This window comes from Eptatretus burgeri, chromosome 5, assembly GCF_056783735.1.
Source record: "Eptatretus burgeri isolate ZD-2024b chromosome 5, Ebu_testis_v1, whole genome shotgun sequence".
NCBI classification, from domain to species: Eukaryota; Metazoa; Chordata; class Myxini; order Myxiniformes; family Myxinidae; genus Eptatretus; species Eptatretus burgeri.
The window spans coordinates 118,891,202-118,906,498 of record NC_140965.1 but is presented as its reverse complement, the minus strand read 5'-3'; the positions used below and the strand labels follow the sequence as shown (position 1 = coordinate 118,906,498).

At 41.8% G+C, this 15,297-nt stretch overlaps 1 protein-coding gene across 1 annotated transcript in view; it reads left to right on the top strand.

Annotated features, from left to right (window-relative positions):
• The first annotated feature begins 9,563 nt into the window (after positions 1-9,563).
• Positions 9,564-15,297, top strand: part of MCU (mitochondrial calcium uniporter) — an 83,112-nt gene continuing 77,378 nt past the window's right edge. Inside the window, exon 1 of the mRNA XM_085883490.1 lies at positions 9,564-9,761. Coding sequence (XP_085739616.1) covers positions 9,648-9,761 — 114 coding nt within the window. The 5' untranslated portion in view covers positions 9,564-9,647. The remainder of the gene's footprint in view (positions 9,762-15,297) is intronic.

The window sequence follows — 15,297 nt, the reverse complement described above, 5'->3', positions numbered from 1 at the left end:
GTACATGTGGTGACAGTATGAATGTATGTGTATGTATGGTGACAGTATGAATGTATGTGTACATGTGGTGACAGTATGAATGTATGTGTACATGTGGTGACAGTATGAATGTATGAGTACATGTGGTGACAGTATGAATGTATGTGTACATGTGGTGACAGTATGAATGTATGTGTACATGTGGTGACAGTATGAATGTATGTGTACATGTGGTGACAGTATGAATGTATGTGTACATGTGGTGACAGTATGTATGGATGTGTACATGTGGTGACAGTATGTATGTATGTGTATGTATGGTGACAGTATGAATGTATGTGTACATGTGGTGACAGTATGTATGTATGTGTATGTATGGTGACAGTATGAATGTATGTGTACATGTGGTGACAGTATGTATGTATGTGTATGTATGGTGACAGTATGAATGTATGTGTACATGTGGTGACAGTATGTATGTATGTGTACATGTGGTGACAGTATGAATGTATGTGTACATGTGGTGACAGTATGAATGTATGTGTACATGTGGTGACAGTATGAATGTATGTGTACATGTGGTGACAGTATGAATGTATGTGTACATGTGGTGACAGTATGTATGTATGTGTACATGTGGTGACAGTATGAATGTATGTGTACATGTGGTGACAGTATGAATGTATGTGTACATGTGGTGACAGTATGAATGTATGTGTACATGTGGTGACAGTATGAATGTATGTGTACATGTGGTGACAGTATGAATGTATGTGTACATGTGGTGACAGTATGTATGTATGTGTACATGTGGTGACAGTATGTATGTATGTGTACATGTGGTGACAGTATGAATGTATGTGTACATGTGGTGGTGACAGTATGAATGTATGTGTACATGTGGTGACAGTATGAATGTATGTGTATGTGGTGACAGTATGAATGTATGTGTACATGTGGTGACAGTATGAATGTATGTGTACATGTGGTGACAGTATGAATGTATGTGTACATGTGGTGACAGTATGAATGTATGTGTACATGTGGTGACAGTATGTATGTATGTGTACATGTGGTGACAGTATGAATGTATGTGTACATGTGGTGACAGTATGAATGTATGTGTACATGTGGTGACAGTATGTATGTATGTGTACATGTGGTGACAGTATGAATGTATGTGTATGTATGGTGACAGTATGAATGTATGTGTACATGTGGTGACAGTATGAATGTATGTGTACATGTGGTAACAGTATGTATGTATGTGTACATGTGGTGACAGTATGAATGTATGTGTACATGTGGTGACAGTATGAATGTATGTGTACATGTGGTGACAGTATGTATGTATGTGTACATGTATGGTGACAGTATGTATGTATGTGTACGTGTGGTGACAGTATGTATGTATGTGTACATGTGGTGACAGTATGTATGTATGTGTATGTATGGTGACAGTATGAATGTATGTGTACATGTGGTGACAGTATGAATGTATGTGTACATGTGGTGACAGTATGAATGTATGTGTACATGTGGTGACAGTATGAATGTATGTGTATGTATGGTGACAGTATGAATGTATGTGTACATGTGGTGACAGTATGTATGTATGTGTACATGTGGTGACAGTATGTATGGATGTGTACATGTGGTGACAGTATGTATGTATGTGTACATGTGGTGACAGTATGAATGTATGTGTACATGTGGTGACAGTATGAATGTATGTGTACATGTGGTGACAGTATGTATGTATGTGTACATGTGGTGACAGTATGAATGTATGTGTATGTATGGTGACAGTATGAATGTATGTGTATGTATGGTGACAGTATGAATGTATGTGTACATGTGGTGACAGTATGAATGTATGTGTACATGTGGTGACAGTATGAATGTATGTGTACGTGTGGTGACAGTATGTATGTATGTGTATGTATGGTGACAGTATGAATGTATGTGTACATGTGGTGACAGTATGTATGTATGTGTACATGTGGTGACAGTATGTATGTATGTGTACATGTGGTGACAGTATGTATGGATGTGTACATGTGGTGACAGTATGTATGTATGTGTACATGTGGTGACAGTATGAATGTATGTGTACATGTGGTGACAGTATGAATGTATGTGTACATGTGGTGACAGTATGAATGTATGTGTACATGTGGTGACAGTATGAATGTATGTGTACATGTGGTGACAGTATGAATGTATGTGTACATGTGGTGACAGTATGAATGTATGTGTATGTATGGTGACAGTATGAATGTATGTGTATGTATGGTGACAGTATGAATGTATGTGTACATGTGGTGACAGTATGAATGTATGTGTACATGTGGTGACAGTATGAATGTATGTGTACATGTGGTGACAGTATGAATGTATGTGTACATGTGGTGACAGTATGAATGTATGTGTACATGTGGTGACAGTATGTATGTATGTGTACATGTGGTGACAGTATGTATGTATGTGTACATGTGGTGACAGTATGTATGTATGTGTATGTATGGTGACAGTATGAATGTATGTGTACATGTGGTGACAGTATGAATGTATGTGTACATGTGGTGACAGTATGAATGTATGTGTACGTGTGGTGACAGTATGTATGTATGTGTATGTATGGTGACAGTATGAATGTATGTGTACATGTGGTGACAGTATGTATGTATGTGTATGTATGGTGACAGTATGAATGTATGTGTACATGTGGTGACAGTATGAATGTATGTGTACATGTGGTGACAGTATGAATGTATGTGTACGTGTGGTGACTATGTATGTATGTGTATGTATGGTGACAGTATGAATGTATGTGTACATGTGGTGACAGTATGAATGTATGTGTATGTATGGTGACAGTATGAATGTATGTGTACATGTGGTGACAGTATGTATGTATGTGTACATGTGGTGACAGTATGAATGTATGTGTATGTATGGTGACAGTATGAATGTATGTGTACATGTGGTGACAGTATTATGTATGTGTACATGTGGTGACAGTATGTATGTATGTGTACATGTGGTGACAGTATGTATGGATGTGTACATGTGGTGACAGTATGTATGTATGTGTACATGTGGTGACAGTATGAATGTATGTGTACATGTGGTGACAGTATGAATGTATGTGTACATGTGGTGACAGTATGTATGTATGTGTACATGTGGTGACAGTATGAATGTATGTGTATGTATGGTGACAGTATGAATGTATGTGTACATGTGGTGACAGTATGAATGTATGTGTACATGTGGTGACAGTATGTATGGATGTGTACATGTGGTAACAGTATGTATGTATGTGTACATGTGGTGACAGTATGAATGTATGTGTACATGTGGTGACAGTATGAATGTATGTGTACATGTGGTGACAGTATGTATGGATGTGTACATGTGGTGACAGTATGTATGGATGTGTACATGTGGTGACAGTATGTATGTATGTGTACATGTGGTGACAGTATGAATGTATGTGTACATGTGGTGACAGTATGAATGTATGTGTACATGTGGTGACAGTATGAATGTATGTGTACATGTGGTGACAGTATGAATGTATGTGTACATGTGGTGACAGTATGAATGTATGTGTATGTATGGTGACAGTATGAATGTATGTGTATGTATGGTGACAGTATGAATGTATGTGTACATGTGGTGACAGTATGAATGTATGTGTACATGTGGTGACAGTATGAATGTATGAGTACATGTGGTGACAGTATGAATGTATGTGTACATGTGGTGACAGTATGAATGTATGTGTACGTGTGGTGACAGTATGTATGTATGTGTACGTGTGGTGACAGTATGTATGTATGTGTACATGTGGTGACAGTATGTATGTATGTGTATGTATGGTGACAGTATGAATGTATGTGTACATGTGGTGACAGTATGAATGTATGTGTACATGTGGTGACAGTATGAATGTATGTGTACGTGTGGTGACTATGTATGTATGTGTATGTATGGTGACAGTATGAATGTATGTGTACATGTGGTGACAGTATGTATGTATGTGTATGTATGGTGACAGTATGAATGTAGGTGTACATGTGGTGACAGTATGTATGTATGTGTACATGTGGTGACAGTATGAATGTATGTGTATGTATGGTGACAGTATGAATGTATGTGTACATGTGGTGACAGTATGAATGTATGTGTATGTATGGTGACAGTATGAATGTATGTGTACATGTGGTGACAGTATGTATGTATGTGTACATGTGGTGACAGTATGTATGTATGTATGTATGTATGTATGTATGTATGTATGTATGTGTTCGTGTGGTGACAGTATGTATGTATGTGTAAATGTGGTGACAGTATGTATGTATGTATGTATGTATGTGTACATGTGTATGTATGGTGAATGTATGTGTATGTATGGTGACAGTATGAATGTATGTGTACATGTGGTGACAGTATGTATGTATGTGTACATGTGGTGACAGTATGTATGTATGTGTATGTATGGTGACAGTATGAATGTATGTGTATGTATGGTGACAGTATGTAAGTATGTGTATGTATGGTGACAGCATGTATGTATGTGTACATGTGGTGACAGTATGTATGTATGTGTACATGTGGTGACAGTATGTATGTATGTGTATGTATGGTGACAGTATGAATGTATGTGTACATGTGGTGACAGTATGAATGTATGTGTACATGTGGTGACAGTATGAATGTATGTGTACGTGTGGTGACAGTATGTATGTATGTGTATGTATGGTGACAGTATGAATGTATGTGTACATGTGGTGACAGTATGTATGTATGTGTACATGTGGTGACAGTATGTATGGATGTGTACATGTGGTGACAGTATGTATGTATGTGTACATGTGGTGACAGTATGAATGTATGTGTACATGTGGTGACAGTATGAATGTATGTGTACATGTGGTGACAGTATGAATGTATGTGTACATGTGGTGACAGTATGAATGTATGTGTACATGTGGTGACAGTATGAATGTATGTGTATGTATGGTGACAGTATGAATGTATGTGTATGTATGGTGACAGTATGAATGTATGTGTACATGTGGTGACAGTATGAATGTATGTGTACATGTGGTGACAGTATGAATGTATGTGTACGTGTGGTGACAGTATGTATGTATGTGTATGTATGGTGACAGTATGAATGTATGTGTACATGTGGTGACAGTATGTATGGATGTGTACATGTGGTGACAGTATGAATGTATGTGTACATGTGGTGACAGTATGAATGTATGTGTACATGTGGTGACAGTATGAATGTATGTGTATGTATGGTGACAGTATGAATGTATGTGTACATGTGGTGACAGTATGAATGTATGTGTACATTCATACTGTACATATGTCACCATACATACCCATTGTACGGTATATGTATGTATGTATGTGTTCGTGTGGTGACAGTATGTATGTATGTGTACATGTGGTGACAGTATGTATGTATGTATGTATGTATGTATGTATGTGTTCGTGTGGTGACAGTATGTATGTATGTATGTATGTATGTGTTCGTGTGGTGACAGTATGTATGTATGTGTACATGTGGTGACAGTATGTATGTATGTGTACATGTGGTGACAGTATGTATGTATGTGTACGTGTGGTGACAGTATGAATGTATGTGTACGTGTTTGTGTGATGACAGTATGTGTGTATGTGTGGTGACAGTATGTATGTTCGAATGTGCGTATGTATGTACGTATGTGTGTATGTGTATGTGTGGTGACAGCATGTATTGTTGTGGGCCAGGGTCCTCTATGACATTATGTATGAATGTATGTGTGTATGTGTATGTGTGGTGAAAATATATATGTATGCATGTGTTCGTGTGGTGACAATATGTATGAATGTATGTGTACATGTGGTGACAGTATGTATGTACAGTACGTGTGTATGTGTATGCATGTGTACATATGGTGACAGCATGTATGTAATGTATGTTTGTTATGTATGTATGTTATGTATGTAATTAATGTATGTATGTTATGTATGTATGTAATATATGTAATGTGTGTATGTAATGTAATGTATGAATGTAATGTGTGTAATATATGTATGTAATGTATGTAATGAATGTATGTATGTACATTCCATGTGTATGTGTTTGTGGGGTGACTATGTGTATGCATGTGTACATATGGTGATAACATGTATGTGATGCATGTATGTATGTATGGATGTAATGTATGTATGTATGTATGTATGCATGTAATGTATGTAATGTTATGTATGTATGTAATGTGTGTATGTAATGTATGCATGCATGTAATGTATGTAATGTATGTAATGTATGTATGTTTGTATGTACATTACATGTGTATGTGTTTGTGTGGTGACTGTATGTGTATGTATCTGTACATATGGTGATAACATGTATGTGATATATGTATGTATGTATGTATGGATGTAATGTATGTATGTATGTATATATGTACGTATGTATATATGTATATATGTAGGTATGTAATGTATGTATATATGTAATGTATGTTCGTAATGTATGTATGTAATGGATGTAATGTATGTATGTATGTAAGTGTTTGTGTGGTGACAGTATGTATGTGTGTATGTGTACATGTGGTGACAGTATGGATTTACAGTACGTGTGTATGTGCATGCATGTTTACATATGGTGATAGCATATATGTTTGGATGTAGACAGTATGTATGTACAGTACGTGTGTATGTGTTTGTGTGGTGACTGTATGTGTATGCATGTGTACATGTGGTGATAGTATGTATGTTTAGATGTAGACAGTATGTACATATGTAAAAAAAGACCGTTTTTACAGCCATTTTTCCCTGCTGTGCAGGGGTTTGGCTTTTTGTGAGGCAATGTTTTATGGCCGGATGCCCTTCCTGACGCCAACCCTGGTCGCCTCTTACGACACACAGGGATATGGTATACCTATTCCAACCGGGGCATACACCGGGACCAGTACACTAGTACTCATTTCGCCGACCTCAGATGGATGACAGGCTGAGTCAACCCCCTGGTGTTAATTCAGCAGCCAACAGGGCTTGAACTCAGGACCCTGGGATCCCAAACCACCACCCTAACCACTAAGCCAACACCAGGCTAGTATGTACATATGTAATGTATGTATTATGTATGTATGTATGTAATGTATGTATGTAATGTTTGTAATGTTTGTAATGTATGAATGTATGTAATGTATGTACGTAATGTATGTATGTACATGTTCGTGTGGTGACAGTATGTATGTGTGTATGTGTACCTGTGGCGACAGGATGTAGACAGAATGTAAGTATGTACAGTACTTGTGTATGTGTTTGTGTGGTGACTATATATGTATGCATGTGTAAATATGGTGATAGCATGTATGTTTAGATGTAGACAGTATGTAAGTATGTAATGTATGTATGGATGTATGTATGTGTTCCTGTGGTGACAGTATGTATGTACAGTACGTGTGTATGTTTATGCATGTGTACATATGGTGATAGCATGTATGTTTGGATGTAGACAGAATGTATGTACGTATGTATGTACAGTACTTGTGTATGTGTTTGTGTGGTGACTGTATATGTATGCATGTGTACATATGGTGATAGCATGTGTGTTTAGATGTGGACAGTATGTCTGTATGTTTTGTGTGTATGATGACAGTATGTATATGTATATGTAATGTATGTATGCATATGTAATGTATGTATGTATATGTAATGTATGTATGTATAAGTAATGTATGTATGTATATGCAATGTATATATGTAAATGAAATGTATGTAATATATGTATGTATATGTAATGTATGTAATGTATGTAATGTATGAATTAATGTACTGTATGTAAATGTAATGTATGTATGTAATGTATGTATCTATATGTAATGTATGCAATGTATGTATGTAATGTATGTATGTAATATATGTATGTATATGTAATGCATGTAATGCATGTAATGTATGTAAGTAATGTATGTATGTATATTTAATGCATGTAATGTATGTAATGTATGTATGTATATTTAATGCATGTTATGTAATGTATGTAATGTATGTATGTAATGTAATGTATGTATGCATATGTAATGTATGTATGTATATGTAATGTATGTATGTATAAGCAATGTATGTAATGTATGTATGTATATGTAATGTATGTAATGTATGTAATGTATGAATTAATGTACTGTATGAAAATGTAATGTATGTATGTATATGTAATGTATGCAATGTATGTATGTAATGTATGTATGTAATGTAATGTATGTATGTATGTAGATGTAATGTATGTATGAATATGTAATGTATGTATGTATGTATATGTAATGTATGTATGTATGTATAAGTAATGTATGTAATGTATGTATGTATATGTAATGTATATATGTAAATGTAATGTATGTAATGTATGTATGTATATGTAATGTAGTAATGTATGTAATGTATGAATTAATGTACTGTATGTAAATGTAATGTATGTATGTAATGTATGTATCTATATGTAATGTATGCAATGTATGTATGTAATGTATGTATGTAAAGTATGTATGTAATATATGTATGTATATGTAATGCATGTAATGCATGTAATGTATGTAATGTATGTATGTAATGTATGTATGTATATTTAATGCAGGTTATGTAATGTATGTATGTAATGTATGTATGTATATGTTATGTCTGTAATGTATGTAGGTATATGTAATGTATGTATGTAACGTAATGTATGTATGTAATGTATGTATGTATATGTAATGTATGTATATGTAATGTATGTATGTAATGTAATGTATGTATGTATATGTAATGTATGTATGTATATGTAATGCATGTAATGCATGTATGTAATGTATGTATGTAATGTACGTATGTATATGTAATATATATATATGTAATGTATGTAAGTAATGTAATGTATGTATATGCAATGTATGTATATGTAATGTATGTATGTATGTAATGTATATATGTAATGTATGTTTGTATGTAATGTAATATATGTAATGTATGTATGTATATGTAATGTATGTAATGTATGTATGTATATGTAATGTATGTATGTATATGTATTGTATGTATGTAATGTAATGTATGTAATGTATGTATGTAATGTATGTATATGTAATATATGTATGTATATGTAATGTATGTCATGTATGTATGTAATGTATGTCATGTATGTATGTAATGTATGTAAAGATCGAGATAAAACAACCCTCACAGAGTGACAGGTGCAGGTTCGCCAAGCAGAACGACTCGGACATAGAAACCCCACAACACACTGGGAACCTTGAATCATTTAATGGGTTCGAAGTGCGAGGACACCTTCGTGTTTAAATTTCACGGATAAAAAAGGTAAATAAATAAATACACGTGATTGTGTGATTGGTTCATAACATAACGAACACGTCCTCGCGGTCTCACCCTCGATCTCCAGTCCACGGTCACACCCATTTTCGGGCGCACCGACCAACTGGTTCGTGAAACCGGGCACGCCCATTTCCGCCGACGCCTCCTGAGATGATTGGTCAATGTAAAAGGTTTACGCCCATCGTAGGACTCAGCGCCTTCTGATTGGATAGTTTGGCAAACTGCCTGAAGCTTCACGCAGTCGATTCCGAAGGGTCTTTTGTGCGTCGCCCACCGCGGAAATGGCGATAGTTGGAGGAAGGATTTTGATCTCCGCGACTTTCTCCGGCCTGTGTTCCCGCGTCGCGCCTTCGTTTGTTGGGGAAAACACTCGGAGTCTCCTGAGTTTACATCCTGTAAGTGTTTTTATCGGTGATCGTCTCTCGTCACGTCTGTCGCTCCACTTTTACCTGGAATACTCAGACTACATGTTACACTGTGCGGAACGTGTTGGTGCGAGTCCATGACTAATCCTTGTTACGGATCGATGTCACTGTAAACCGGCTCACGAGTTGGTCCTGTGTGTTTACAGAACCACATGTACCCAGGAGGGTTTGTCTGGTGTTTACTCAACTTCTGTGTGTCCGTGTGAGGGTGAAACCTCCTCTCTCCTCCCCGGCCCGTCCTCTCCCTCCCTTCTCCAGCCCGTCCTCTCCCCTCTCCGGCCAGGCCCCTCCTTCCCTCTCCGGCCAGGCCCCTCCTTCCCTCTCCGGCCAGGCCCCTCCTTCCCTCTCCGGCCAGGCCCCTCCTTCCCTCTCCGGCCAGGCCCCTCCTCCCCTCTCCGGCCCGGCCCGTCCTCTCCCCTCTCCGGCCCGGCCCGTCCTCTCCCCTCTCCGGCCCGGCCCGTCCTCTCCCCTCTCCGGCCCGGCCCGTCCTCTCCTCTCTCCGGCCCGGCCCGTCCTCTCCCCTCTCCGCGCCGGCCCGTCCTCCCCCCTCTCCGGCCCGGCCCGTCCTCGCCCCTCTCCGGCCCGGCGCGGCCTCTCCCCACTCCGGCCCGGCCCGTCCTCTCCCCTCTCCGGCCCGGCCCGTCCCCTCCCCTCTCCGGCCCGGCCCGTCCTCCCCCCTCTCCGGCCCGGCCCGTCCTCCCCCCCTCTCCGGCCCGGCCCGTCCTCTCCCCTCTCCGGCCCGGCCCGTCCTCTCCCCTCTCCGGCCCGGCCCGTCCTCTCCCCTCTCCGGCCCGGCCCGTCCTCTCCCCTCTCCGGCCCGGCCCGTCCTCTCCCCTCTCCGGCCCGGCCCGTCCTCTCCCTCTCCGGCCCGGCCCGTCCTCTCCCCTCTCCCGGCCCGGCCCGTCCTCTCCCCTCTCCGGCCCGGCCCGTCCTCTCCCCTCTCCGGCCCGGCCCGTCCTCTCCCCTCTCCGGCCCGGCCCGTCCTCTCCCCTCTCCGGCCCGGCCCGTCCTCTCCCCTCTCCGGCCCGGCCCGTCCTCTCCCCTCTCCGGCCCGGCCCGTCCTCTCCCCTCTCCGGCCCGGCCCGTCCTCTCCCCTCTCCGGCCCGGCCCGTCCTCTCCCCTCTCCGGCCCGGCCCGTCCTCTCCTCTCTCCGGCCCGGCCCGTCCTCTCCCCTCTCCGGCCCGGCCCGTCCTCTCCCCTCTCCCGGCCCGGCCCGTCCTCTCCCTCTCCGGCCCGGCCCGTCCTCTCCCCTCTCCGGCCCGGCCCGTCCTCTCCCCTCTCCGGCCCGGCCCGTCCTCTCCCCTCTCCGGCCCGGCCCGTCCTCTCCCCTCTCCCGGCCCGGCCCGTCCTCTCCCCTCTCCGGCCCGGCCCGTCCTCTCCCCTCTCCGGCCCGGCCCGTCCTCTCCCCTCTCCGGCCCGGCCCGTCCTCTCCCCTCTCTCCGGCCCGGCCCGTCCTCTCCCCTCTCCGGCCCGGCCCGTCCTCTCCCCTCTCCGGCCCGGCCCGTCCTCTCCCCTCTCCGGCCCGGCCCGTCCTCTCCCCTCTCCGGCCCGGCCCGTCCTCTCCCCTCTCCGGCCCGGCCCGTCCTCTCCCTCTCCGGCCCGGCCCGTCCTCTCCCCTCTCCGGCCCGGCCCGTCCTCTCCCCTCTCCGGCCCGGCCCGTCCTCTCCCCTCTCCGGCCCGGCCCGTCCTCTCCCCTCTCCGGCCCGGCCCGTCCTCTCCCCTCTCCGGCCCGGCCCGTCCTCTCCCCCTCTCCGGCCCGGCCCGTCCTCTCCCCTCTCCGGCCCGGCCCGTCCTCTCCCCCTCTCCGGCCCGGCCCGTCCTCTCCTCCTCTCCCCTCCCCTCCCCTCCTCTCCCCTCTCCAGCCCGGCCCGTCCTCTCCCTCCCATTGTACGGTATCGTACCCGCCCTGTCTCTTCCCATTGATACCCCCATTTCATGCCCATCCCTCCTCCTCCTCCCCATGCTGCGAGTGTTGTTCTGGAGTGGTGTCCACCTGCAGAATACAGTCACTCTCATGATATTGAAAGTTGATGTCCATGAGGGATTGAGATGAGTGCATTTGTTGGTATTTCTGGAATTGTAAATTTCTCCACTTATCAATTGTCCCATCTGCAGAGTGAGAGCACAGCATCGTGCAGACATTGAAAATCACATGGAACTTGCAAGTTTGTATCTCTCCGACCAATATTGATTCAAGTTCCGGTTCTAATAAAATTCAAGTTCCACTTTTGTATTTTGAGGTTGCCCTGATCGGACGCATCTCCTCCTTTGCCATCCAAGCGTTATTTTTTTTGTTATCAAGCCGAACCCTCAATCAAAATGACCTTTTCTCACGAGATGTTTCGTAATTCCACATGAGCGCGCGTTGTGATAATCTATCATAAACGTGTCGACTTGTTTCAGTCAAGGTAAACACGGCATCATTGTTTCAAAGCGATGCAATTGTCACCGTGAAGCGCGTCTCCAGCCGGACATGTCGTTATGTCCCGTGTCCTTGTATCTCTACCCGCTCGTGTTGTCCACCTGCTATATTGAAGGTTATGCACAATGCATGTTTTAGCTTGTGATCGTGGTGATCGCTTTACTGTGGATCTCTCGTCTCATTTTGTAATGAACTGCACACGTGCTTGTTGTCCTCAAATGAAGGTTGGGACGTTTGAGAAACGACTTGGAGGACATTGAGGGACACCAATAGGTGTGGATTTTGACACGACTGTAATCGTGAGACTTGGCATGTGGAGACGTGCTCAGCATTTCCATTGATAACGTTTGAAGGTTTACCTTTGGTGTTTTTTTTTTTAAATTATTTATTATTTTTAACCTTCTTGGGCCCTTTTGACTAATGTTTATAGTTCACCTGTGGAATGGGTCCAAAGTTGCACAAACCACACCTGTTTGAGGCAACAAAACTTCAGCGAGTCGGACATATTTTGGGGGAGCACTGTCTGAACAAATGATGATTTTTCAATTACCGCCACGGAAGGTGGACGGAGGTTGTTTTCACCCCTGTCTGTCTGTGTGATATCTGTTGATATCTCAAAAAGTGATTTGGACGAAACTTGGTGGACAGGTTGGGTGTGTGATGGGGAAGAATTGATTGGATATTGGTGAAGATTCAAATCTGGAAACTAGAATTTTTTTCAAAAGTGATTTTCACCATTGAGTGATTGTCAAAAACGAAATTAAATATATATATATATATATATATATATATATATATATATATATATATGTATGTATTTCTATATATATATATATATATATATATATATATATATATGTGTATGTATATATATATATATATATATATATATATATATATATATATATATATGTATGTATTTCTATATATATATATATATATATATAATCATGATATCCCAATAAGTTGTGGACAGATTCGGACGAAGCTCAGGGGATGAGTTGGTTTGGTGACGAGATGAAGCAGATCCGGCCAATCGGAGGGATACAAAACATGAACTTTTCAGCCTGGCAGGGGTATGCGCTCTACCGAGTGTCGTTGTAGTTCTCGACATTCGACTCCATAATGGGCATTGAAAGGTAAATGAGAAATCGCTCACTCACTCACTCACGACAAATATAGGAATCCTTTTATTCTTTCACTGGTTGAAAGAGTTGCTGCGTGAGCTTATATAAGGAATGTATTACGTTGTAATTTCATGCACCTGGTGCTTAATGGAAAGAAGAGTAAAATAAGTTTAATAACTTATTGATTTATTCAGAACATTTGATTGGGTGAACTTACCAGGATTGTATGAAGATTATGTTTGGTTCAGGAACGAAGTACGTGCAGATTGTTCGCAAAGTCTTGGTCCGGTTTGAAAATTTCATTACAACTCGATCAAAAGAGGTACCATGATTGTTTGTTTGTTTGTTTTTTTTCATCACGTAATTCATAGTTTTGTGTGTTCTTCAGGACACCTCAACATGTGCACCTTCAGTAGCACATCCAAGTGGTAATGCAGGTGTTGATCAACGTATCCCTCGTCACACCGCTGATGCAATTGGTTATCCTTGCACAAAATGTTTCAATGTCAACAACAGAAGTTTGGAAAATGATCCTTAACTTACCCATCCCCATCCCCCCCCCCACGAGAAGAAGTTGAAAAGTGTCACATCGGGACGCCTTGGGGGGCCAAGCCCCCCCCATCCCAAAAAATCAACCTTAGTCTCGATGCCAAACAGCCATTTCAGGGTAAAGCATGCTTTAGCGTCATTATGAAGTTGTTGTTTTTTTTTTTTTTTTTTTTTTTTTTTTTTTTTTTTTTTTCTTGGTTGATTCATCATCTCTGAGCTACCCTGAATCAGAATCAGCTGGGTGCCAGACTCGCACCCTTGAGGAATTTTTTTTAGAGGCGAAAAAAAAAATGGCCACCACCGACTTTCGATAAATTCTGTTTTGGACAATATCTTCTCTTATGCACTTACAAACACAATTTTGGTGTCTACTACTATGTTTCATGCGACAAACAAGGTAAATATTGATGATTCTCCCAAGATTGGACGACAACAGATGGCAGAATTTGAATCTGGATGGCCAACAAGCTTCAACAAGACACTAACCAAGAAAGTGACCCTGATGACTTCGACCAAAAGGAGCATCAAGCTGGATGGAAGGCCAGTATATGATACCGAATTGATCTACACCCGAGTCATATATGTCTCCAACAATACAGGCATATTGATATCAAGGATGTCCTCTCTTACGAACTGTCCCCTGTCCCAGCCTCCTTGTTTGATGAGAGCGGTGCGATGCGGGTTCAGTCGAAAGCAATCCTGAAGACGAAACTCCAAGTTGAGCAATCAAGTCGAATCCAAGGTGTTCCAGATGCTGTCATCATCGATGGATGTGCCATGTTATGGACTGTACATTGGCCCACAAATGGTACAGTTGAGGATTATGTGATCAACTTCATGGGAACCATCAAATACCACCTGGAGTGTTGTGACGTATACCTGATTTTTGACAGGTACAGCAAAATCAGCACGAAACAAATGACGAGATCCAGTCGCACAGGTCATGATTAAAGTCGAAAACATCAACTCGATTTACACACAACACTTCCAGCGCAAAAAGTGGTCCTAAATGTAGCCTACAACAAAATACAACAGATCAATTTGATATGTCAGTATCTCATGACCCACATTGTGGACAACCAGATCAAACTGGTGATCACCGGAAAAGATCCTACACCAGTACAAGTATGGAACAATTCCACTCTCCAGAGACAGGATCTGAAAACGCATCATGAAGAAGCAGATGTCATCATCATCCATCACTTGGTTAGAATTGTGTCAGGTGTCAGTGGTGACTCGCACATCAAAGTGGTCTACGACGATACAGATGTCTTTGTCCTGTTGATTCATTTCCACCTCGAGGAAAAGATGACTGTGGATGTCAGCATGGAGAGTCCATGTGCTGGGAGGGCGAACGTAGACATTCGCCAAACAGCACTGAAACACAAAAGCATCGCCAAATATCTGC